This window comes from Pelophylax lessonae, assembly GCF_965119305.1.
Source record: "Pelophylax lessonae genome assembly, chromosome: 11".
In the NCBI taxonomy this organism is placed as follows: Eukaryota; Metazoa; Chordata; class Amphibia; order Anura; family Ranidae; genus Pelophylax; species Pelophylax lessonae.
Window position 1 is genome coordinate 37,274,233 of NC_138778.1, and position 27,086 is coordinate 37,301,318.

The 27,086-nt window shown below is 42.4% G+C and overlaps 1 protein-coding gene across 1 annotated transcript; it reads left to right on the plus strand.

Annotated features, from left to right (window-relative positions):
• Nucleotides 1-831: 831 nt before the first annotated feature.
• On the plus strand, nt 832-26,381 carry EMILIN3 (elastin microfibril interfacer 3). The gene is made up of 4 exons (XM_082272736.1): nt 832-1,812; nt 7,170-7,292; nt 12,918-13,180; nt 23,512-26,381. The coding sequence occupies exons 1-4, from the start codon at nt 1,628-1,630 to the stop codon at nt 25,302-25,304; spliced, it is 2,364 nt and encodes a 787-aa protein (XP_082128862.1). The 5' UTR covers nt 832-1,627; the 3' UTR covers nt 25,305-26,381.
• Nucleotides 26,382-27,086: the final 705 nt, after the last annotated feature.

The window sequence follows — 27,086 nt, forward strand, 5'->3', positions numbered from 1 at the left end:
TCCCTCATAGAAGGAAGGTTGCACTGAAGTCCCCAGAAGTAGCCGCAAACAAGTCACACTACAAAGTCGCGCTAGAAGTAGCGCGACTTTGTAGCCGCAATAGTGGAAACATAGCCTAAATGATGTTTTTTTTTTATATTCCTTGCACGTGATTGGGTATTCTTTGCAAAGTGAAGGTTTACCTAATTTACTAAGCTCTGGAGCAACTTCACTTGCAGAGTGCAACTGCACTTTGCAAAGAACAAAGTCTATCTATATCTATACATTTTTTTTTTTTTTTAATGGGCAGTGTAAAAATAAAAAAAATAAAAAATTAAATAATGAAGAAAAAAAAAATGTAAAGCTCCCCGCCCCTCCGTGCTCACGCGCAGAAGCAAACGCATACGCAAGTAGCGCTCGCAGATGTAAACGGTGTTTAAACCACACATGTGAGGTATCGCCGCGATTAGAATGAGAGCAATAATTCTACACAGTCTATTTGCCTTTAGTAAATCAACCCCTCTGTGTATAAAGATATGGATTTCGGAACCAGTCTAAGTTCGCCAATAAAGGGTATCACTTAAACTCTAAACTTTCTGCATGTTCTTTGGGTTTAGGTACAGTGAAATGCTTGCAGACTGCAGACAGGCTCCTGTGCATGAGGAGTCTGCAGCCTGAGTCAGGATGAGCTGGCAGTCCTGCTGGACGTCCGCGCTTCTCTTGAACTTGTTGAATGTTGCAGTGTACATGCTCGCCGTGCACGTGTGCCTCTGCCTGCAGTGAATGTGACATGCAGTGCCAGGCTGAGTCTCATGTTGCTGCTGGCAGAGGTAACACAGTTTCAGGAAAGGGTAGAGCAGGGGGGTATATTATTCTAATCCCAGAGAACTCCTCCTCTCCCTCCACCCCAATCACCCCCTCCCCTTCTACAGGTCTGGGGGTATAGAGGGAGCTGTGAGGAGCTGTCAGGGACAGGGGGAGAGAGGGAGACTGGAGAAAGACAGAAAGTCACAACAGACTGATAGAAAGTAAGATTCAGAGAGGAATACCGGGAATGCAGACACTGGAGACAGGGAGCGTTGGGAAACAGACAAGAGAATTTACATCAGAGGGATGTGATGAAGAGGTGTGAGAGCTGGAGGGAAAAGGAGAATGCAAAATAAAGAATTTGGGAAGTTAAAGTGAGTAGTGGAAAGAGAAGAAAAAGTGCAGGGAGAAAAACGGGATGGAAACAGCGTCAGGCTAAGCCAACGACTCTAGCCAAGGACAGTCACACTTTGTGACAGTGACTCTTCCTGACATATAGAACAGATCCAAAGTCAGACAGGGACATGAACAGCTCTGGTCTCCTGAGAAAGTGGCACAAGTGACGGACCTCAGCTCAACGATTGACTTGCCAGAAGTCGTAAAGGACAAATTCTGTTCATGCTTCTAATAGTCCCGGTGATTTGGAAGAACATAAGACTGGCTTAAGATCCTCAAACTGGAAGAGCCAGCTTGTTGTGTGCCACATAAAAGACAGAACACTTGACTTGTGAAGAAGCTATTGGATTGACACAAGGAGAAGAAGTCCACTCTTGTAGTAAAGACCTAGGAGCAGCATCTACAAAACATTTTAGACTGTTGATCCTGAATTTCCTCCGGAAAAATGCGAGATAGGATGCTCAGGATTTTGCTTTTAGTTTCCCTCTCTTCATGGTTTGGCGGGCTACTGTGCCCAGCCGAAGCCAAAGGGACATATTTCCAACCTCCTGCTACGGGAAGATTCATTCACAGCCTTTATACACCGGGCTCTCATCCCCAGACCTATGGAAAACCCATCACCAAGCACAGGTAAGACGAGTGGCATGTCTGATGGACTTTGGTTATGGAAAGTAGCCTAACCTACGGTAGTTTACAATTTTAGATACCATGATAGACTTTGGTTATGGAAAGTAGCCTAACCTACGGTAGTTTACAATTTTAGATACCATGATAGACTTTGGTTATGGAAAGTAGCCTAACCTACGGTAGTTTACAATTTTAGATACCATGATAGACTTTGGTTATGGAAAGTAGCCTAACTTACGGTAGTTTACAATTTTAGATACCATGATAGACTTTGGTTATGGAAAGTAGCCTAACCTATGGTAGTTTACAATTTTAGATACCATGATAGACTTTGGTTATGGAAAGTAGCCTAACCTACGGTAGTTTACAATTTTAGATACCATGATAGACTTTGGTTATGGAAAGTAGCCTAACTTACGGTAGTTTACAATTTTAGATACCATGATAGACTTTGGTTATGGAAAGTAGCCTAACCTACGGTAGTTTACAATTTTAGATACCATGATAGACTTTGGTTATGGAAAGTAGCCTAACCTACGGTAGTTTACAATTTTAGATACCATGATACAATTTTAGATACCATGATAGACTTTGGTTATGGAAAGTAGCCTAACCTACGGTAATTTACAATTTTAGATACATTTGCTGAGTATAATGAACTCAAGGCATTGACGCTTTGATCCGACATACCGGATACACTAGCCATTCTCAACAAGGGTTTTGTGAAAGTCTAGGTTTCCTCCAGAGGTTGCTAGGGGTTCCTAAAGCAGGTAGCATTTTCTGCCCCTTAGATATGTAACCCCCGAAATCAATTAACTTTTCAGTTATCTATAAGGGTGGGATTCTTAATTCTGACCACAAATGTATTTTGAGAAAGATGCCTGTGCTTTGATAAGGTCTACCCCAAATCTGTAATAGATTGGTCAAGCACTAGCATAAATTATGGATCCATAGATTGCCAACATATCCCATGGCACTGCCCAGGGTGATTTTCCCAACCACTATGGAATTTGGTTGCTTGAACCAAGTCTCATTGAGCTGCTCATGCATATATTGGAAGTTTTCATGCCAAGGAGAAATATGTGGAGCACAAAGGAAATGCTCGAACCTTGCCTGCATACACTAACACACTGTCTGTTTTTATTATCCCGCCTATTCAGTATCCTATTGGATATGATTGGCTGCTAGAGTGATTCATGCATTTACTTATCAAACTAAAGAGCAAAGTGCCGTAATCCAAAGCGACCAATCAGCAGTTATCATTTGATGTTGGCTATTTAAGATGATAGAGTCTGATTGGTTGCTGTCGCTTACTGCGCTCTCACATCATCCTTAGTACTGAATTATTCATTATACTTTAACCTATAGGTCGAATGTATTCTATGAATACTAAAGCCATCACAGGCCTTTTTTTTTAGCTTGGCTGTGCATTATTCAAAGAGTAATAAACATAAAAGAATACCAAAACTTATTTAACAGACACAAAAGATAACAGGAATTGGAATCTCGCTCAGATGAGCTGACAAAGAATTCCTTTATATCTTTGTAATGCCTATTCCCCATTGTACATTGCACAGGTAGGCAGTCTGTAGATGTATATTTTCTGTTACAGAAGAATTGGAGAAGCATGCTGGAACTTGTAGTATAACAGTGCGTCTTTGTGTTTCCGTACATAATTGGTATCAGTGTAGGAGTGTCGGCGTACACAGCCTGATCTTCATTAATCACTTCAGGATATGTGTTGGCCCATGAATTCTATACATTCATTTTATACGAGGAGCGTGTGATTAATTAGTGCAACAATATGGAACATCGTTATACAAAGCTATTAGAATTAGTCTTGGACCGGGTGCCCTTGCCTGTGCTCGTCTCTGGCGGTTTGCCTGAAATAATGAAGCAAATTTGTTTCTGTTGTTGATAGCATCCATCATACAACATGAGGCTCTGCCGTTAGTATAGAGGTGTGGGTTTAATAGGGGAAAGAGGAATGTGCAGTAACCCATAGCAACCCATCAGAAATCTCATAATATTGAGTTGACTTCTTTGATCTGGTTGCTATAAGTTACATCATCATAATCATACTTTTTATGCTAATTTATGTCTTTCAAACAGACCTGAGGTCATAAAGAACAGAAACCAAATATGCATATTAGACCTGTATACCATAACGTGCTGGCACATACCTCCTATTCTACTGGCTGCTCTTACGTTGTGCCCCCCCCCCCCCCCGAGGCTGCCATATTGTAATTTAAACAATATCTTTCCTAAAAATAGAAGCATAGGTATGCCCACCAAATCCCGAGAATGACTGGAACCCTTGATAAGTTGTTGAGGCCAAGATTTTACAGTTTGGCATTTGGGTGGGACATGCCTATTCTCTGGATGGCCGGCCAGTAAAATGGGAAGTATGTACTGGCATCCTTAGTGCCTGCTTTACTACACACATGTTGGTTTGAACCTGTTCTGACCTTTAACAATATAAATAGCATACTGAATATTAATACTAAACACTGAGCCCTCTGTTATGTAGATACTGCTATTATCTAGAGCTGTGCTCTTCAAACTTTGGCCTGGGGGTCAGATGTGGCCCTTTGCTAGCCTTTATCTGACCCTTGGGGCACTATTCCCCCCACCAATACAAAGCACTATTCCTCTCACTGACACCAACAGTGCGGCATTATTCCTGCCACTGACACCAATTATAGGGCAGTATTCCTCTTATTACCAATGATACCAATGATGATGCACTATTCCTCCCACTGACACCAACAATGGGGCACTATTCCTCCCCCTGACACCAATGATGGGGCAGCATTGCTCCCAATGACACCAATGATGGGGCAGTATACCTCCCGTCTACACTAATGATCTTGCACTAGTTCTTCCCATAATATCAATGATGGAGCTCTATTCTTCCCACTAATGCAAATGGTGGGACACTATTCCTCCCACTGACACCAACAATGGGGCACTATTCCTCCCCCTGACACCAATGATGGGGCAGCATTGCTCCCAATGACACCAATGATGGGACAGTATACCTTCCGCCTACACTAATGATGGTGCACTAGTTCCTCCCATAATATCAATGATGGAGCTCTATTCTTCCCACTAATGCAAATGATGGAACACTATTCCTTCCACTGACACCAACAGTGGGGCACTATTCCTCCCACTGACACCGATGATTGGGCACTATTCACCCCACTGCTACCAATGGTGGGGATCTATTCTTCTCACTAATTCCAATGATGGGGCACTATCCCTCCTCCTACTGACCATAGGTGCTATGAAATGTATTTACTCCCAATAACCAATAAGCCTGAGGCAATGTTTAATCCCACTGAATATAGGTCATTTTCTATCCCCACTGGCCACAGTCTGGCCCCCCTAAAGTCGGAAGGACAGTAGACTGGCTCTTTGTCTAGAACGTTTGGAGAACCCTGATCTTGAGCATTCTCTACCAGGGTTCCATGGAACTCAAAAGTTCCTCCAGAGGTTGCTAGGGGTTCCTTAAGGTGTGGCTGATTGACTTCTCACCTAATGCCTGCACGATTCCTAGTCTAACAGAACTTGGCAGAGCTAGCAGCATTTCACCAATTATCTTTTTTTTTTAGCTGTCTGTAAAGAGGGCATTCTAATCACCCATGTAAGGGGAACATTCTTTAGAGTAGCCATCAATATAAAGAACATCCTTCCCATTAACCCCAATTATTTATCAATACCTGGGATTCCCAGAAACTTAAATGTTATTTCCGAAGTTCTGGGGTAAAAAGGTTGAGAAAGTCTGATCTGGAAGGTTGTCACTTTATCCTGCCCATTACGCGATTGTACTATTGGTCAGTCGCAGGGCCGGTGCTACCACTAGGCGAACTAGGCAGCCGCCTAGGGCGCACTGCCACCTAGGGTGCAGCCATGGCCAGTGCCACATTCCTCTCCTGTCACCTCCTCATCCCCAGTGGACGTCACCGCTAGACAGGGGGTGTATACAGGAAGGGGGGGTGTAGGGTTAAAGGGGGGCAGTGTGTATAGGAAGGAGGGTGTAGGGTTAAATTGCAGCAGTGTGTATAGGAAGGGGGGTGTAGAGTTAAAGGAGGTGTAGGGTTAAAGGGGGCTAGTGTGTGCAGGAAGGGGTTGTAGCATTAAAGGGGGGCAGTGTGTGCAGGAAGGGGGGGTGTAGGGTTAAAGGGGCAGTATGTATAGAAAGGGGGTGTAGGGTTAAATGGGAGCAGTGTGTAAAGGAAGGGGGGTGTAGAGTTGAAGGGGGTGTAGGGTAGGGAGTGTAGCATTAAGGGGGGCAGTGTGTGCAGGAAGGGGGTGTAGCATTAAGGGGGGCAGTGTGTGCAGGAAGGGGGTGTAGCATTAAGGGGGGCAGTGTGTGCAGGAAGGGGGTGTAGCATTAAGGGGGGCAGTGTGTGCAGAAAGGGGAGTGTAGCATTAAAGGAGGGCAGCGTGTGCAGGACGGGGGTGTAGCATTAAAGGGGTATAGGGTCGGGGGGCATAATGTGCAGGAAGGGGGGCAACGTGTACAGTTTTTTTTTTTTGGGGGGGTGCAATTGGCTGGTCTTGCCTAGGGCGCAAAATTGTCTAGCACCGGCCCTGGGTCAGTGAAGCCATTGGGTTGATTTACTAATACTGGAGAATGCAAAATCTGGTAAAGCTGTGCATGGTAGACGATCCGCTTTTAACTTCAGCTTGTTCAATTAAGCTTTGCCAAAAAAAAAACACTGGAAGCTGTTTGGTTTCTATGCATAGCTGCACCATATTTTGCATTCTCCAGTTGTAGTAAATCAACCTTGTTTGAGGTCAGTGGTCACAATAAGGGTGCAGTAGCAAGGTGCAGGAGCTGGGTGGGAACATCCCTTCGCACTGACTGGTTACCTGATATCAGTTCTTGCAAAACAGAATTTTGGGGCTCCTTCTATGTTTGCCTGTGTTACCATTACCATACTTGTTTACTTTGCTAGAGATCCACACAGGTACACATAAAAGAGTATCACAATTGGCCTTATACAATAAACCAGGCCAAGGTTCAAAGACTATATGAAAGGTGCAGTAGCCCATAGCGTCTAACAGATTCCAGTTTACTGTTAAAAGGTAAATAGTTTGTCTAGGTGACCGCCCTTCCTGCATTGTCTGGTATTCCTTTTTTGGAACAAGGCCTGTGATATGTCACCAAATCCCTTGTGTAAATTACATGGATGTTTTATTACTGGAGATATTCCTTTTATATTCAGCTAATGCTTTTCTGTTCCATCTCCCTCCCCCTCTCATGTCCCTTCTTGCTGTCCTCTTCCCCCCACCCCTTTCATTCCCCAACTGTCTCCAAACTGTCTCCATACCACGGCTTTCTCCTGCAGAAATTACTGTGTCTATGTGGTGGAGAAGAACGTGACCTGCACACAGCAGGACGGCACAGAACCGTATATCAAGGCTGAGTACCTCAAGTGCAGCTGGGGACCCAAATGCCCAGGAACGGTTGTGTGAGTACAAAGTATTACAAATGCCGGATATTCTTCTGTAAATAATGTACAAATGTATGCAACGTAGAAAGCTGCAGAGGTGCTCCATGACCAATTTCGAAGCTCAAGGGTGAACCATGTTCTGTAGGTCATAAAACTTTAAGGGTACAAATAATATACATTTGCATGTGTGCAGTGTTTTAATGCACATGCGTTAAGTCACTCATTAACTTGCAATAAGACAGCTCATTAAAATCAGTGGGATTCCGATCCACCATAACATCCCAAATATTGAACATGTCACAAGACCATTGCCGCAATGCACCACAACAAACATTGTTGGGTTGCCATGTATTGCAAAGAATGTGCATTGCTTTAGCGCATTGGGTTCTATTCAAAATGAATAAGACCGCAATGTATTGATGCATGTATTTTTCAGTTACGACAACACATAGATAACAATCAACCCCAAAGAAATATCTCAATAAACAGATCAGCCAATATAACACACTGTTATGGAACTAGACATTCCTGGTGTGCGCCAATAACCGCTTTTATATTATGCATACAAAAAGGCACATCGCAGTCCCCTCTTGAAAGATGCTGTTTTTAGAATGTATATGGAAAGTAATAATGGAAAGTAATACCTGTTAGAGGCCAAACCATAGTCATGGCGCTTGTAAGGTAGCACGGGCACCCCATGGGGTTCCATACAGTCATTTACTTCAAAAGAACATACTCAAACAGACATTGGGAACTTGGAAAAGGGGAAAAAGGGGAAAAGTTTGGGACTTTATATGAGACTCATGACCAACTGAGTCTCCATCCTTAATGCATTAAAGCAACAAAAAAAAAAAAGCAAAAATTGGGACTTTGCATGTGTAGTCAGATGAAGGAAATCATCAAATGAGCTCAATAGCTCTGACGAAGCAGCTACCACACCAAGGCTTCCCTCGTTGGGTACCCAACTATAAAATGTGCTCTGTTTGTGATTCCAATGAAGGACTACTAACTCCTAAAATGAGGGTTGGGTATATTTAACTCAAACCATACAAATACAGAAAAGAGCACCAGACCAAAATCAGATATTAGGGTTTAACTAATATTAATTGATGAAAAAATAGTCATATAAAAAAAAAAAAAAACACAACCTTACATAGTTACATAGTAGGTGAGGTTGAATAAAGACAATAGTCCATCCAGTTCAACCTGTGTAGGTGTGTGTGGCCGTAATCATCTCGCATACCCCTGAATTTTCTGATCCTTGAGATGTACGTCTAAGAGTCTTTTGAAAGCCACTAGACTTCCCGCAGAAACCACCTCTTGTGGTAGAGAATTCCACAATCTTGTAGCCCTAACAGTAAAGAACCCCCCTCGTTGCCTGAGGTTAAAACGCTTCTCCTCCAGTAGCATTGTATGCCCTCTAGTCCTCATGCAATCCTTCCGACTGAATAGCTTTTTTTCTGTTCCAGGACAACACCATTCTCCCTTCATCAGGGCTCAACACAGGATAAAACCTGGATGAACTCTAGTGACATCATATATCTATATCAGAACAAGTACTGAACTCTCCTCGAGACTGACAGCAGTTGCTCAGCAGCAATGGAGCTCCAAGTTTTATTCTGTGTTGAGCCTTGCTGAATGTAGAGTAGTGTTGCCCCCAAAACGTGATGGCCATTTTTAAATGACTTTTTTTTTAATAAACAATTCAAATTATCTTGAATTCTTTTATCCTAATTTGGCCTGGTGTTCCTTTCTGGATTTTTATGTAATCATTTCGGCTGTTTTAATTGCATATTACCTTAAGGCACATTACCACACAGAATGTGCATTCCATTGCCGTTCATCCCAAATTGCATCCCAGCAAACATATACAGTATAAACACCTGCACTGCACCATACCCCAGTGAAGAGGTGTGAATGTACTGTGAATTTTTGCGCACTTTGCCTAGGCAGAATCACGCATTTTTGGTCCCCATAGACTTCAATTGGTGTGCCTAAAACACACCTGAAACTGCAGGTAACGCACGTTTTTTGCACAAATATCTTGCCTCTCCTTCTAGGAACTAGGTTTCCATTGGCTAAAACAAAAATACTCAAGCCTGAAAACACCCAAACCACATGGACAAATACATGTAAATAAGGCACCAAAAACACTTGAAGAAGCTCAGATTCGAACCAGAAGTATGAACATTACTATCTTTGGTCATCATTAGGTATAATCAGCTCATTGGTTCCCAAGTGGCAATAAGAACATGAAATCCTTCTCAAGGGTTAATTTGCACTGCTGTAGTGAAGAGCTTATTTAGACCAATGTGCACTGCACCAAAGCAGCCTATTCATTTTGAAGGCACACAATGTGCCTCTTTGCACAAAAATATTACCTGCATTATTTTTAACAACACAGCACAATTTACAGGGGTGATCATATCATACTTTTTTTAAATTGGTCAAAATAAGGAAAGATAACCTTGGATTGGTCACCAAAGTTTACTACGCCTTCCCCTTTGGCTTGTTAAAGTGGTTGTAAACTCTTACATATACCCAGTGAAGTGACTGGCCTCAGGTGATATACAGAGATGAAACAAATCCTCCTACATGAGTTGTATCTGTCTATCTGCAGTCTTCTCTACATCCATTCAAAGTGTTAAATTTAAAAGCTTGTCTGAGAGTGCAGAAAAAGAGAGCTGAGTTTACACTCTGCAGAGCTCAGTGAGCAGAGCTCTGAGAGCTGATTGGAGGAAAGGGACACACCTCTCTCCACACAGCACATGGGAACAGAGCTGAAGCTGTGAATCAGCTGAAGGTCCCTCCCCTGTCACTTTGTTTCTCTTGGTGTCAAGAAAACTTGTCAGAAGTGACTCATGCAGATAACAGAGGAACAAAGCAGCAGACAGAAATGACACTTAAGGCCCGTACACATTTGAAAATCGGAAGGAAAATTTCATCCGACGAACGATCTGCCGATTTTCAGATTGTTAGTATAGTGCTTTTGACAGCCATTTAGGAATTTTCGGACGACAAAATCTGGATGTGCAGGCTATAAAATTTTTATCGTACGTCAACACAACGTCCGATTTTCGTTTAATTAGTACAATTTCCTTCCAAAAAAAAACGTAAGAGCAAGACTAGGCATGCTCAGAAACGAAAGAACACATACAAAACAATTCAACACATGACATCACTTCTGAAGTTGAACTCTGTTGTACAGGAATTTTCGTATGAAAGTAGTCTTGATATGAGACTAGCATGCAACAAAAATCGGATGCAAAATTCGATCGTGTGTACGAGGCTTTAGTGATTTTACTTCAGACAAATACACACTATAGAGGGATATGCTTTGTTCATATTTTGTCTGAGGTTTATGACCACTTTGAGAAAGCCTATAGTGCAATGCAATGTAAAAATAATTTGCTACATTTAATTATCCGTAGGAGAAAAGAGGGCTAATATTAGTGCATTATCTTTCACATAAAAATTTATTAAAAAAGAGTTGCGCTTACATAAAAACACTTGATATTAGCATCCAAGTACCCAATCCCAGTTGACGCCTTCTGGGGGAAACGCGTTGGGGCGGAGCCAGCTGTGTCTTCATCAGGCACGGAACGCACTGCATGCAGTCATGCTTCCACGAGTTTGATGCTAATATCAAGTGTTTTTATGTAAGTGCAACTCTTTTTTAATACTTTTTTTTGTGAAAGATAATGCCTTATTAGCCCTCTTTTCTCCTACCTACCACGGAGCCGAGATTCCCTGACTGTTAGGGAAGGTGATACAGATTGAGTCTGCTTAGTGGAGCATTCCTATATGCCTTCTGACTGCTGGTGTCTGCTAAGCGGCCATCTATTTTACCATTGTGCACCCAGGGGATGCATTCAGCACTCGGAGGAGTTCACTAATGGCACTTCTGAAGTTTTTTTTTACACGATTGTGACTGATTCCTAATTGTTCACAGTCTTTATATGGGACATTTTTTTACCGGAAGGATTTTGAAGTCTTCTTTTTGATCACTATACATTATTTCACTACTTTGTTGGTCTCATGGTTATTCAATATATATGTCATGTTTATTTGCACTAAAGTGCAAAATTTGAGGAGTATCAATTGGTTAGTTATGTATGTCTGCATTGAATATCACTTGTTTCCTGTGCTCACATTGTGAATTTACACTGTCATAACATTTGTTGTTGTGTTTCAGTCTGTTTAACCTCTTGCCGACTGTGCACAGTATATTTACTGCGGCAGTCAGCCCCAGCCAGGCAGAGTGATGTAGATCTACTTCGCTAGCCTGTCACCGGGTTTTGAGCCAATAGCGGGCGAGTTTACAGAGGAGTCCGGGCGTGTGACCGGCGGACCCGATGTCCACCGGTCACACTACCATCGTCGGTAGAGCGGGAGAAAGGCGGACGGCTTATGTAAACAAGCCGCCTGTCATTCTCCCCTGTGTAAAAATGGAGATCAGATGGTTCTACTATGTAGAACCGTAGATCTCTGTTTTTACAATAGGAGACCTGTCCCACTACAGTTAGAAACACGCCCCTAGGACACACTTAACCCCTCCCTGTCAAATACAGTTAACCCCTTCCCTGCCAGTGTAATTTTTACAGTAACAGTGCATATGTATAGCACTGATTACTGTAGTAATGTCACTGGTACCCCCAAAAGTGTCAAAAATGTCAGTCAAGGGTCTGATCTGTCCGCCCCAATGTCGCAGTACCGCAAAAAAAAATCGCAGATCGCCGCCATTACTCGTTTGAAAAAAAACACCAAAAATGGCAAAAATCTTTCCCTTTGTTAGTAAACGCGATAACTTTTGCGCAAACCAATCAAAATACGCTTTTTGCGATTTTTTTTTACCAAACATATGTAGCAGAAAACAAATTGGCCGAAAATGTTAAAAAATTTTGATTTTTACATTTTTTTGGGGGGGAATTTCATATAACAAAAAGTGAAAAATATTGTTATTTTTGCAAAATTTACGCTCTTTTTTTGTTTATAGTGCATGATCAAAAAATCGCACAGGTGATCAAATACCACCAAAAGAAAGCTTTGTTTGTGGGAAAAAAAGGACGTCAAATTCGTTTAGGTACAGCGTCGCACGACCGCGCAATTGTCCGTTAAAGTCATGCAGTAAAAAATCGCATAAAAAACCCTGGTCAGGAAGGGGGTAAAATCTTCCGGGGCTTAAGTGGTTAAGATAGCGCACTAGTTATTTTTTCACTACACTACATCTCCCGGTATTCAGGGAGTTCTAGGTGCTGCAATCTTTAAATTGGCTTGCACATCCTTATTTTTTTTTCATTCTACATTTAATTATCTACAGCTAAAATGACGTTCCTTTCACACCACAACTATTTGGGAAAATGAAGAATTTTATTGCAAGCCAGCATGACATTTTGTGGGTTTTCCCATCATCTTTAGAGAAAAATGTACCCTGCTGCTTTTATTTAATCACAGCCTGAAGTAACAAATTACTATTTGTATAGATTTCATTATAGAAACATTAGTAAAAGCAGCAAATAGTCACCTGCAGAGCTTCTCATTATTAAGCTTGATGGACCCTCAAGATCTGTAGAATCTGAATGGACGGGGGGAAATGTGGTTGACTGCCCAGCAGATTTAATTTGCTTTATTATTGCCTTATAGGTACAGGACACTTTTCAGGCCCAAGTATAAAATGGGGTACAAGATAGTGACTGAACTGCAGTGGCGCTGTTGTCCTGGACACTCGGGGGACGCCTGCCAAGAGGGACCTCCCATCCAGCCAGCGTATCATCCTCCTTACATGGGCCCCAAGGCAGCCCCAGGACAGAAACTGTTCCCTCCACCAAAGACTCCCCCTTCCTACCCTAAACTGCCACCTGAGACTCTTCCAGACCAACCAATGTCACCGAAGAAAAGTGGCTATGGTAAGAAAAATGTTGTTACACTGTTGTTATCATTATTAGAAATCACATGATTTATATAAATACTTATTTAAGACCAACTCTCATAAATGTAAAAAAAGAAAAAAAAAAAAAGCTTTGTCTGCAATCCTTGCCTCCTAACTGGAACTGTATGCTGCAGTAATTTCTTTTAGCCACAAGATGTCCTCAGTCTTCTTGGTTGAAAGTGCCATTTAGCCTGGGGGAATGGATATGTACACAGTTTGTACTGTGAGTTCAGGGTGTCATGGACTCACCCCGTGAAGGGACATCACTTTAAACTGTGAGTGTTGGGTGGCAATGTTGCAAAGATTGACACTGATGTCATCCAGCATTGAGGACCAACCATCACCAAAAGAAAATCTGAAGAGTAACTGGACCCTTGGTGTCATGTGATCAGCTATCTGATATCAGATATCTTATCTTGATATTTTATCAGATATCTCAGAGGCGTAACTAGAACCTTCAGGGCCCCGGTGCAAGAAACCATAAAGGGCCCCCCGGAACCCCTGTCTGGGACCCTTCCCTTCAAGCCTGGGGCTCTTCCCGCTGATCCTGGGGCCCTTTACTCTCATTGCCGGGCCCTTTATTATGGTCCCACAGCGGGACCCTTTCACAAGATCTGCAGTGGGCCCCCTTCCTGCCATCTTGGGTCCTCCCCTCAGTGGTGGAATGCCAGGGCCCGGTTGCAAGTGTGACCTTTGCGATCCTGGAAGTTCATCCACTGGTGTCAGTAGTTTTTATTTTTTGGTATTTTAATTGTATTATTTTTTATCATTTTATTTTATTTTTTTTTACAATGTCACTGACTATGACTCTGTCCATTCAGAAAAGGGAGAAGCTGGTAAATTACATATTTACCGACCCCTTCCTGGTTCTCTATTGTGTCATCCCACCCTACCCTATCCAGGTGTACAGGGGAGCCGCACAGGCCCCCCTGGAGCATGGGGCCCGGTTGCAATTGCAACCCCTGTAGTTACGCCCCTGAGATATCTGAAAAAGATAAGTATATAATAAAAAAGAACAAAAAAAAAAAGTTCAGGAGGCCTACAGGGGAGCCCTGATATGGACTTTAAAGGGACAGGGTCATGAAGAGAGAGGGAGGAGGGGACCTGCTGCAAGTTTGAAGCAGGGGCGTAACTACAGGGGTTGCAGGGGTTGCGATTGCAACCGGGCCCAATGCTCCAGGGGGCCCGGCATTGGACAGGAGGGGAGGCGGGGGCAGCATGTAGAGAAATCACTGTCCTCCTTTTTCCTCCTGTAGCTGCAGGAGGAAAATGGAGGAGATTGGTTCCTCTGTATGCTGCCCCTGCCACTCCTCCTATCCAGTTCACTTGTGTTCTGCTGTCTCTGGGCCCCTGTGTGCTCCCCTGGTCCCCCCCCCCCCCCACTGTGATCCCTCCCCTTTCCTGCCGGCTGCTGCAGGGGATGTGTAACAATAGAAAACCAGGAAGGGGTCGGTAAATATGTAATTTACCAGCTCCTTGCTTCTCTAAATGGACAGAGTCATAGTCAGTGACATTGTAAAAAAATAAAATAAAATGATAAAAAATAATACAATTAAAATACCAAAAAATAAAAACTACCGACACCAGTGGGTGAACTTCCAGGATCGCAAAGGTCACACTTGCAACCGGGCCCTGGCATTCCACCACCGTGGGGAGGCCCCAAGATGGCAGGAAGGGGGCCCACTGCAAAACTTGTGAAAGGGACCCGCTGTGGGACCGCAATAAAGGGCCCCGCGATCAGTGGGAAGAGCCCCGGGCTTGAAGGGAAGGGCCCCGGCCAGGGGTCCGGGGGGGCCCTTCATGGTTTCTTGCACCGGGGCCCTGAAGGTTCTAGTTACGCCTCTGGTTTGAAGTTCAGCCACTTAGAGTTGAACAGACCTGCAGAAGTCTCCCAAACCTTCCTATTATACCCAAATGCAGGGCTGTTCTGGCGGGTAAAGATTCAGCCCTTCTGGTAGTAGTGGAGAATGCTGGTAAGGCCCACCATCATTTATTTCCAATTGGTGTCTTCACCAGCCAATAGGAAATTGCAGAAAGTAGGAAAGGGGTTCTATTAGAAAATGCACAATCTTTGCCTGTCGGAATGGTTTTAAGTGATTCTAAGAGCCGGTTCACACTGAGGCGACACGACTCCTTACTACTTCGGGGGCGACTTGTGCATTACATTGCACCATGACTTTGGAGCAACTTGCAGGGACTTCACATAATGGAATTCTATGCAAGTCGCTCCGAGGTCGCCCCGAAATAGTACAGGACCCTTTTTCTAAGTTGGAGCGACTTGTGTCACTCCTATTAGAAGGGGTCCTGTAGCAGTCAATGGACCGCGAGGGAGCGCGACTTGTCAGGCTGACAAGTCACCTGACAAGTCGCACTAATGTGAACCGGCTATTAAGGTTGTTTTTTTGTATTAGCAAACGTGTTATATTTACCTGCTCTGTGCAATGTTTTGCACAGAGCAGCCCCAATCCTCTTCTTTTTGGGTCCACCACCGGATTTCCTGGCTCCTCCCCCCTGCCAAGTGGCCCCAAGATCAAGCCTCTTTCTAGGGGGCACTCGAGCAGCCTCGCTCCCAAGCTGTACACCTGTGAATGGATATTGTTCATTCCCACACAGAGCACAGTTCGGCCCCACCCCCCTACTCTCTCCTCATTGGTTCACTGGCTGTGATTGACAGCAGCAGGAACCAATGGCTTGTTTTTTTCGTTTTTCCTTTTCAGTCAGTCACCTTCAGCCTATTAGTATCCATTTCCATGTTTTTATGTTTTTTTTTGCTAATGTCCTGCCGTCTGTTAGCACCTATTTCGATTAAGTTAGGTAGCTAGTATTTTAGTACCTACTTCCGTGTTTTTGTTTTTATTTTATTTATTTATTTATTTTTTTCTAAGCTAATTTTCTGCAGTATATTAGCACCTATTTTCCTCATGTTTTTTTTTTTTTTTTTGCTTTTTGTTTTAAGCTAGTTGCCTTCAGCCTATTAGTACCTACTTCCGTATTTTGTTTGTTTTTTAATTTTATTAATTTTTTTTAGCTAATTTTCTGCAGTATATTAGCACCTATTTTCCTCATGTGTTTTTTTTTTTTTTTATAGCTAGTTGCCTTCAGCCTATTAGTACCTACTTGCGTGTTTGTTTTTTATTTTGCAACCTTTCTTTAGTGCATCTTCTCCACCCTATTAGTACACGTTTCCCTTCTTGTGTTTTAGTGGATCCCCTGCAGCTTTATGTAGCCAGCGATATTTATCTGACCCTATATACATATGTATATATCTATATATATATATATTTTTTTTTTTGAGAATATGTCAGGATTGATCTTCATGATGTTCTAACACTGCTTTTAAAATTATTTGTTCTTAACATCAAATTGATTGTGTATATATACATATATAGTGTATATGTGTTTATATATATATATATATATATATATATATATATATATATATATATATATATATATATATATATATAGTGTGTATGTGTGTATATATATATATATATATATATATATGTATTTGTGTTTTCTATTATTTTGTATATGTTGCTATAATGCAATGATTTTGAATGAGGTGTTGAGTTTGCTCCGAGTTCAAATGATATATCAGCTGAGTACTGTTTTTAATTGGTTAGTTCACCTGTAACCTAATGATGACACATTAGAACTGTATATAGGTGATTGTGGTAACCAGTTCCAATAGGTAATAACTAAGCGCTAACATTTGCGCGAAACACGTCTACCTCTTTGTCCCTTGCTCCATCTGTCAATCACTTGTCACATGAAGCTTTAATAAAAAAGGATTTTTGGAAGTGCAGCCGTCCGGAATTATTCCCTTACAATGGCTCCCTCTGCTGTGTGAGCTAATGAGGAGAGAGAAATCCAGGAGCTGCTCACAAGCGCATCGCTGGATTGAGATGGGGCTCAAGTAGGTATAAGGGGGGCTGGGGGGGGGGAAAGCTGCACCCAGAAGGTTTTTACCTTAATGCATTAAATGCAATACAGTAAAAAAAAAAAAAAATGTATTGGGATGTGGCACTGGTAAAGGTCTCCTCCCCTTTGGTTCATACTTTCTAAGGTTAAAAAAAAACGTACGCCTTTATAACTACCTCAACATTCAGCTTTGATAGGAAGGTTTGGGAGGCATCTGTAGGTAAATGCTGCCAGGTAGGTTTGCTTTATACTTACAGAAGTTTGCCCCCCTTCCCCTCCATTGACAGAGTCTCTTAACCACCTTGGCGGTAATCCCGAGCGTGACTCGGGGTGGATTTTTCATTGCAGGATCGGTAACCCCGAGTCACGCTCGGGGTGGATGTGCAGAGAGCGCATCGGTGTTCTCTTACCTTCTCCTGGCGATCCAGCAATGATCTCTCATTACTGAGATCGCCAGCCGAGAGTCCCGCCGCTCCTCCGTCCTCCGTCGGTGTGATCACTTCCTAGTTCCGTTCCCTGCAGCAGCAATGCTGCATGGGAGCGGAACTAGGGAGGGAAATTCAAAAAAAAAAAAAAACGTTGCACAAAACACATTTTATATTGTGTATATATATATATATATATATATGCACACACACACACACATATATATATATATATATATATATATATATATATATATATATATATATAAAATTATATTATTGATTCAATTATAATGCATGCGTTATATATTATATATATATATATATTATATATATATATGTGTGTATATATATATATATATATATACACACACACATATATCTATATATAATATATAATGCATGAATTATAATCTAATCAATAATATAATTTTATTATATATATTATATATTAAATAATAAAATAATATTATTGATTCGATTATAATTCACGCGTTTGTGTTTCAAATTTATCACATCTGGGATGTCTACTAGACTCTTGTTTTGGTCAGGTTTAAGTCAGTAATTACTAAGAATTGTAGGCCTATAATACATAACGCCAAATTTCCATGAAAACAATTGTACCGCTCTTGGTATGTAATTCCTGACATAATCATACCGCCAGGGAGGTTAAATGCATCAAGAGGCTTATGCAGTACCCCCCCCCCCCCCTCTGACACCTCAAAGGCAAGATGACACCTCCAGAAACAGGTTAAACTTTTATTGTAGAATGGTTAAGGAGATGAGGGTTAGGAGTCCCAGATACCACAGCAGATTACTTACAGACTCTACATATACAGATCAATGTTCAACTTCACAGTGTCAGAACCTTTAAGCTGACCCGGCAACACTGTAAGCACATTTCCAAATTGAAGTGCATCCTCAAAGTGAATCGCCAGGCCCTTCGGGGAGACCAACCTTCTTCCTGGCTCTCTTCAGCATGGAGTATCCCCTGGATCTTCTCCTTGGCACAGCTTTCTCCAAACACCAAGCAGGACAGCTTCAGGGCCACCTAGGCTCCAAACAGGCTATTGGGCCTAACAGCAGAGCTCCATCCAACATCACATTGCCTATCCTAAAAAATGTATATCCCTTCCCAACATGCACCAGTAGCATAAACCTCTTACTGGATTGGCTGAAGAAAATATAAATATTCATAAACTTCCTTTTGTTTGTGAAATCTCATACTATGACCAATGATACCAGTGACATCTACTGGTGACAGTGAGAAATCACAAGCCAACTTAAGCTTAGGGAAAAATTACACAATCAGCCTAACTACAACCCAGCCAAAAACGAAATTGTCATAGAAGCCCCTGTTTAAGACAAGGATGCTACACTTAAACAGTAAGGCACACAGCTATATTTGCAGTGCAATGTTTAATTCAGTAATACGTTTGCAAGTCATTACTAAACCCTGGATGATGTGGTATATGCGTCATGTACTGTGAGCCATTGTACTCACTAAGGACTTAGTTAAAAGCAATCATACACCTTTTCCATGCGGAGTAAAACACCAGGTTTGCTGTCACACCTGCCTCCCCAACAACACAAGCTCATCATTTCCTTCTTCCCTCTCTTTTTAGTTGTTGGGAGTAAGGAAAGAAACCATGTTTAACGCCCAAAATCACCGTGGTCAGAACTTACACAGGGCTGTGAGCTGTCATTCAACCTCTTGTAAAATAGCTAGGCCAAGAAGTAGCACTATCACATAGGAAGATGGGGAATGAGTCAAATGATCATCCATACTAAAAAAGGTTCCCGGCCTTACCGTTGCTGCGAGTGAGGAAAGAGGAGTATGCAATCCTGTTGAAGTCACCTCATCTATGGAGCAGTAAGCTGCAATATACTACATTCTTGTTCTTTGGAATAGATACAATTTAAAGATCAGTCTTTACTACATTAGCCACCAGGAGAGGACTGGGACAGGTGGCAGGGGGGCAATTGCCCCCCAGGCCTCTCTGATGCCCTGTAAAAAGGCTGCACCGCTTCTGCCACAGACATGCCTAAAGGATTCTTGGTGAAGAGAAGTAAAAAGTCCCCACCACTGACCTACTGAGTGCGGGATGAAGACAAGGACAGAGCGCAGGCCTCCCCCCCCCCCCAGCATGGATGGTGTAAACTGTGTCTGAGCAGAGGCCGGTTCCATGCCCCGCTGGAGACTCTCCTTCGTCAGGCAGCTCGGAACGAGCTGTCCCGGCTCCCCCCAACTGCCCCCTGCTGGCCAGGTCAGGAACCCAGATTCAGCCGGTGAGTAGAGAGTACCTGGAGTGGAGCTACAGCCTGGAATGGCGGTCAGGAGGAGGTTAGGAATAGGGAGAGTGCGAGGGGGGCCGAGTCGCTGCACCATGGGCCTCTGGTTTGTACTTGCCCCCTGGGACGAGTGTTGTCAGTCAGCCCCTGTTAGCCACCCCATTGAAATATCATTCCAGGTCATTGGTTGTAGATTACAAAACTCTACTTGGTACCTTTATTTAGAGCTAGGTGTCTTTTGTAATTTAAAAAATATTGCAATGAGGAAAGTATAGGAAATCCGTATTTGCTATGAAAGATTTTCTTTGATTTCTAATGTTAACACTGCTATATTTGCACTAGGGTTTCCATAGTTGCATTTGCAGTTTCTCAATCAGTTGACACAGAATTCACCTAAATAAAGTATCCCTCTTTTAATCACCGCTGACAAAATCAAACAAAAATACCACAGTTCCTTCCTCTCTGCATAAATACCGGTGTGTATAGCTCTGCTGGTATATTCTTTTACAAACATAGATTAATAATTTCATGGCTCGGGTTACTCATGAGAACAAAGTCGCTTTATGCCGCCGTGCCCAGTCTCAGCCAATAGATAGTACTGCTACAAATCATAGCTGGGCTTCCTAATGCCTTTCGCAGCCAGCTGATCAGCCGCCCGGTTTCCAAAGACAGGGCAGAACAGTACGCCACTACAAAGTTATATGAGGCACTCCAAGCCAGGATTGTTCCAATCTGCCACTGCAATAACATAAATACAACCAGCTGAGCCCTGGATCATTTTTCTTCCAAACCTTGATGAAAAGAATGAACCTCATACACAACCCTAGAAAGGTTTGAAAGCGAGAGCTTACACATGCACCCCAATAAAAATTATATATAATTCAAATCAAACTATAAACATGGTTACAGAACAAGCAAAATCTTCAGGTTAGATTCCAATTTTGTTGTGAAAATGAATGCAATTTTGTGTTTTTCACAAGTTTTGCGGCATATTATTTCTAGCGTTGGCACATGTTTTTAAGATCACATCTTGCATTGCTTTAAAACACTATTCCTATAGGTTTTTTGCATCTATCACTAACCATTTAAATAATAAAATATTATATTACATGCAGGAGCTACCAATAAGTTTTACAAATATGTATATGAAAGTAATTATTGCTGTACAGAAGTTTATATTAGCATTTTATGTAACTGGCTTTTTATACCCAACTCCAGCCAAACATTTATTTGTTTGGGAAGGATTCTTTGAGGTTCTAGACTCCCCCCTATTCCCCCGTCCAAAACTAAAAAATAATCCTTTGCCTGAAGCTGGGATTTATTGCTGTTTATTCCCTGCAATATTCGGCACCAGATTGACGCTAGACATTTTCTAGCCTGTTAGCTGTTTATTGAAAAATATTGCTCTTTTTATACCTTCGTTTTAAAGTCGTTTGTTAGGTTTTGGGATGAGTAGCAGAGTTGTATAAAGTACTCGAAACTCATACTTGAGTAAAAGTACAAGTGCTCGATCAAAAAGTGACTTGAGTAGAAGTGGAAGTGCTCGATCAAAAAGTGACTTGAGTAGAAGTACTAAAGTATTCAACATTTTTTGTACTTAAGTATTGCAAGTAGTTTTTTTAAAAATTTTGCTACTCAAGTACTGAAAGTAAAAGTACCAGTAGTTTTGGAAAAAAAAATTGCTACTCAAGTACTGAAAGTAAAAGAACAAGTACTGCGTTATGTAGTTATTAAAGAAAGAAGTCAAAAGTTTGAACATCATATTGTTTTTTATTATTTCAAATGCAGCTTTTATTTATACATACAGTAGCTTTTATTTTCGTATGCGCTGATAATACACATGTTTTCAGCTTCATGAATCCTGCCATCTACTGTTCTGGCAGTGGTAATTTTTATAATTGTAACGAGTAACTATGCAGCACAAAAAAAAAACATTGGAGTAGAAGTATTGAAATCATTGAAAAAATGTAGTGAAGTAAAAGTGGAAGTAGGAGAAAAACATTCTACTCTAGCTCTACCTTTCGGTACTTAAGTACAGTAGTGAAGTAGTTCTACTTAGTTACTATACATCTCTGATGAGTAGGGTAGGGAAGAGTTAATCCCTGTGGCCCCAATGGGAAGAGTGTCTCTTAAGCCCCGTACACACGATCAGATTATCGAACGATCTGTCATCCGTTTTTTGTTGCATGCTAGTCTGATGTGGAAAGTGAAGAGGTTATTTTCATACGAATTTTCCCGTACGACAGAATTCTACTTCAAAAGTAATGTCATGTGTTGGATTGCTTTCTATGTGTTCTTTCATCTCTGAGCATGCCTAGTCTTGCTCATAAGATTTTTCCCCGTCTAAATCTGTACTAATGAGACGAAAATCGGACGTGTGTTGTCGGAGGACAAAAATTTTAATGCCTGCACATCAGGATTTTGTCAGCCGAAAAGTCAGAGTCGGCTGTCGAAAGCACCATACTAACAATCCGAAAATCGGCAGATCGGTCGTCGGATGAAATTCCCCTTCCGAATTTTTTATCGTGTGTATGGGGCTTTACTTCCAGGGGTAAGGAGATAAGGAAAAACACAGCAATATAAATATAATAGAGGTTCTACATCCTTCTTTCCCTCACTCCTCTATTCTCTACTAAAGAAAAGCTCTTTTATTGCTTTCCTTGCTCCTTATAGAGAGATACCCCTTACTTCTTGTCCTAGTGACCACAGAGGAAGTGAAAAAATTATGTCAGTAGAGTCGCAGACAACAATGAAAAAAGAAATTCCAAACCTTCCCCACTCTTTTCAAAGCTTACAAAAATGTTTTGCATGGAAATGGGCTTTCAACACGATGTGAACTAATGATCTCTTGAAACATTTACAAATTTAAACGCATGGTATAAATGCAAAAGTCATTTACATAAACCTAGTGTGACAGGAAGTCAGGTAAATCTGTGGGTGTTGTCACAGACGGGAGATACATTTCTGCCTTGTTTAGACAATTCACCAATTACTATCAGGTGTCGGCTGCGGAGATAGCCAGAAAGGTTTAAGGACGTTGGAAAGCTTCAGCTATTCAGAATGAGGCAATTAAGGCGTCTATAAGTTATCCAGAGGATGACTACTGATTGCTGCATCCTGAGGCTTTTTGCGTTAAGGAGAGCAGTGAGCTGAGAAAGACTTCTGAAGGTGAGGTGGTGTTGACTTTTTCTGTGTGAAAAGAAAACAAATAGACTATTGGTTTTCTGCTGTATGACCAGCAGTGTCTGCCCAGCAGTAGGTTGTGACAGACTCCATAGGTAGGTTCCTGTGTTGTGAAGGTAGACGCCCCAAGTGGCCAGGGTTTATTTTATGTTTTGTTTGGTTTATGCTGTTTGTATGCTTGCACTTGTTTCCAGTAAATTGGAAGAATAAACCATAGACCGTTGTTTTCAACCACTCCTTGGCTGTCTTTCTGTGTAGCGAACCCACCCAGGGGGTCACCCACACCCGCTACCGAGCCAAACCCTTACACTAGTTATAAAAAAACATTAAATTTACTGTATGTTCATAGTGATGCTGACACCCCTGGTACTGGTTTGACCACAAAGGAACAATAGTGATAGACTGGGAAGTAGGCAATCATTTCAATTCGGTCTGCACTGAGTCACTATCTCTTTGCTAATTGTCTAATTTGTATCCCTTACAGGTAGAAAATTGCCCCCTATATTTGGAGAACGTTTGGATCGTTTGGAAGAAGAAGTCAGACGTTTGTCTCAGTCTTATGACAGCTTACAAGGAATAGTAAGCAGTTTGGGGGACTCTCTACGTCTTGCCATACAGGAAGACACCAACAAAATGATTGGCTCGTTAGTGAGCGGGCCTGGTTCTTCATCACAATCATCTGTTGGCTTTGGGGTGATTCCAGATGCTTTGGCTGAGGCTCCTCATGTTCCTGGAGACCTAACTGGCAAAGTAGCTGAAGTGAGTGAACTTTTACGATCCAAAACAGAGCTTCTGGATGAGGTGAATGGGATGGTGATGGGTCATGAAGCACAGCTCCAACACTTACTCGAGGCTGCGAGACCTTCTCCACTTACCTCCACTGAAATGCTGGAGCAGTACCTGGAGGGCAAAATAGCTGAGGCAACGGCAAAGATGATGGAAGGAATAGAGGCACGGATACAGAAGATCCAAGGTAACTGTGATATTAAAGTACAGGAAGTTCAGAAGCATTGCCAAGACGTAGAACAGGCAGCAGGCCATAGAATGCAGCAGGAAATGGATGGAAGAGAAGTTGCCTTGCAAAGAGAATTGTCAAAATTAGGTGCCAGACTACAGGAACTGGGTGCACTTGATGGCTGTTGTGGACGTTTGGAAGACCTCAGTAGGCGCGTGGAGGAACTGGAACGTAGTTTGCACCAACTGACTGAAGAACACCACACTCTTAGCCAGAGGGTGGATGTGGAACTTACAAGGCTTATGGTGGAGCCTCAGACTGGAATAAGACTGGATGAAGTAGAAAGCAGGTTAAACCTAACTGAGGAAGGTGTGAGAAGATGTTGCCAGGAAGGAGTGGAAAGAGGCCACTTGTTAACAGAATTGGATGGAGTAAGAGCTTCTGTAGACGACAAAGTAAGAGTTTTGGAAGAGAGAATTTTAACAGCTGTTGGAGAGCTCACCAATGCCTCTGCTCCTTTGGCTCTGGATGGAGCAGTGATGCCTTTATTGGATGCTCATTTGTCTGGTATAAGAAAAGAAGGTCTTGAAGGGCTGGAAGGAGTACAGAGTCGACTTGCTGCTGTAGAGGAATTGTGTGCTGCTGGATGTTCTGCACCTGGAGGAGAATCTCTTGTAGAGATTCATAATGAGATGTTACAGTGCCAGAAGCAGAACCAGGATGTCCAAAAACAACTAAGTCACCTGAACGGTACTGTTTTAGGCATTAAGAAGCTGATTGAACGACAACATGAGGAAGCATTACAAGGCGAGATCACTCTGCTACAAGTTAACTTGCGCAGTGTTGGACGATCTCTGCATGGCTTGGAAGAAACTGTGAATAGATATACAGATACTGTATCACAGATAAATTCAACGGCTGAGGAACGGGGTAACCGACTGAGTGAAGAACTGGTCACTGTTCAAGGACAGATAGACGGACAAGGCTCTCAAATCCGGTACAGCCGAGGACAGCTGCTAGGACTGCGGGGGGATATGGAAAGGATGAAGTCACGTCTTGCAGGTCAGTTAGGTAGTTGTCAAGTTCTTGCCCGTGAACTTCATGGAGAAGTGGCACAGTTTGAACGTAGGGTGAACCAAGTGGAAAGTACCTGTGGAGCTCAGGAAGCAAACTTTTTTGGCTATCTGGACCATGTCAATAGCACACTAGCCTCCCATGATCGTGGTATGGAAGCCCTGAGATATGAGCTGAATAAAATTACACAACATGTTCCAAGCTTGCCACTGCCACCTACCACACAGGACACTGCTGAAGGCAAATAGCATGACTAAATTGCAGTAATAGTTCTTCCTTGAACATGGTGGGCAACCATAAACAAAAACTTAAGGACCTTAAAAAGCAAAATGCCCACTTGGAACCGGGAGACCGGAGAAGACTGGTTCTCAGAGTTTGGGGCAGCTAAGTCACTTTTTTTTTAGGGGGGAGGGTGGAGGGTGGTAGGGGGGTACATTTTTAATGCCACCTGTTCAGTGCAAGATAAAGTGGCAGTGCAGGGATATGTGTGGTGCTAGGGCATTATTACTTTACAAAGGACTGGATTTTCCACATACTGTATATCTCTCAGTGTCTTCTTCTGTGTTACCCTGATGCACTGTGAGAGCTTAGATAACGCCTGCTTCATCTCTGTACCTATCTGAAGATAACCTCACTTTGGGATGAATTATCGCAGCCAAAATTAAGCCCCCTCTTTGTTCTCTGCCAGCAGTGGAACTGTTAGAAGTAAGCAGAGGAACAAAAAAATGATGTGCCTGTATGTATCATGCAAGAAAACCATAAACACTAAAGGCTCAAACCAAATGTTAACCCAATATAGCCACTAGGATATCTACCTGCACACATAAACGCTTCCTAAGAATTGCTAATTTGTTCAATACATGGTTACTATGTTGCAACAAGTCTTCCATTCATATCCATCAGTTCAAAACACCTAATAAGGTGATTCTAAAATCTTGAATCTAAGAAGATTACGTCTCTTAGCTTTAGGAAGTTTGTTCCACTTTGCAACACAAAGCATAGTCTCCTATCTAATTGGTTTCCTTGTCCTTTTAATGCTGCATATGCCCCCCCTGGTGGATATCTCCAGCATTACAGGCCTATGTTAACGGGATACAAGTACAAGCCCTGGAATGGGGTCATAAATCACCTCCACAGATGTACAGAAAAGGAGCTTATTTGAACAATGAACAATAGCTATGCTACGTGAACAGTCTATATATGATGGCTTCAGCTCTGAATTTTCTTACTGCGTGAGGAACTGAAACCACACATTACAGAGAAAATGCTTGTTGCTTATGTGACAAGTTCAGATTAGACAGAAATGGCATTCTTTTAAAAAAAAAAAGAAAAAAAAAAGAAGAAACCCCCCTAATTTAGACACTCGCATTTAAACCTTCCACTTACATGTTTCAACCAAGTAGCCATTGTGACATACACGTGCCGATTTTTACATGAGTGCTTAAATAAAGCGTGTGGATTTTTGGCCACAAGGTCTTTGATGTACTGGTCATTGTACCTGTGTCTTCACCCTGTATTGACTACTTGCTAAGCCATGCAATGCTGAAGCTTTGAAAAAAGCCCCAAAGATCCTTGCTTGCGCATGCATCTGTGGCACCACCCACTTTCCAATATGGCACAGAATGAAACCAAAAACCTCATGCAAATACTGACTTTATAAAGTTAGTATTTGTAAAGGGTTAGCATGCCCCCCTTCCTCTGTGTACAGTACTCATGGTTTGGGACAGTAACTTGTTGGAGGGCACAGGTGATTGCAATGCTTGCCTGCAGAGGTAGGTGGTGCTCTATAGCAGAGGCATAACTAGAACCTCCAGGTCCCCGGTGCAAGAAACCATGAAGGGCCCCCGGACCCCTAGCTGGGACCCTTCCCTTCAAGCATGGGGCTCTTCCCATTGATCCTGAGGCCCTTTAATCTCGTTGCAGGGCCCTTTATTACAGTCCCACAGCGGGACCCTTTCACAAGTTCTGCAGTGGGCCCCCTTCCTGTCATCTTGGAGCCTCCCCATGGTGGTGGAATGCCAGGGTCTGGT

Coding starts and splice junctions, on each gene's coding strand:
- EMILIN3 (XM_082272736.1), top strand. CDS start 1,628: ATGCGAGATAGGATGCTCAGGATTTTGCTTTTAGTTTCCCTCTCTTCA. Junction 1,813..7,169: donor AAACCCATCACCAAGCACAG/GTAAGACGAGTG, acceptor TTTCTCCTGCAG/AAATTACTGTGTCTATGTGG. Junction 13,181..23,511: donor ACCGAAGAAAAGTGGCTATG/GTAAGAAAAATG, acceptor TATCCCTTACAG/GTAGAAAATTGCCCCCTATA.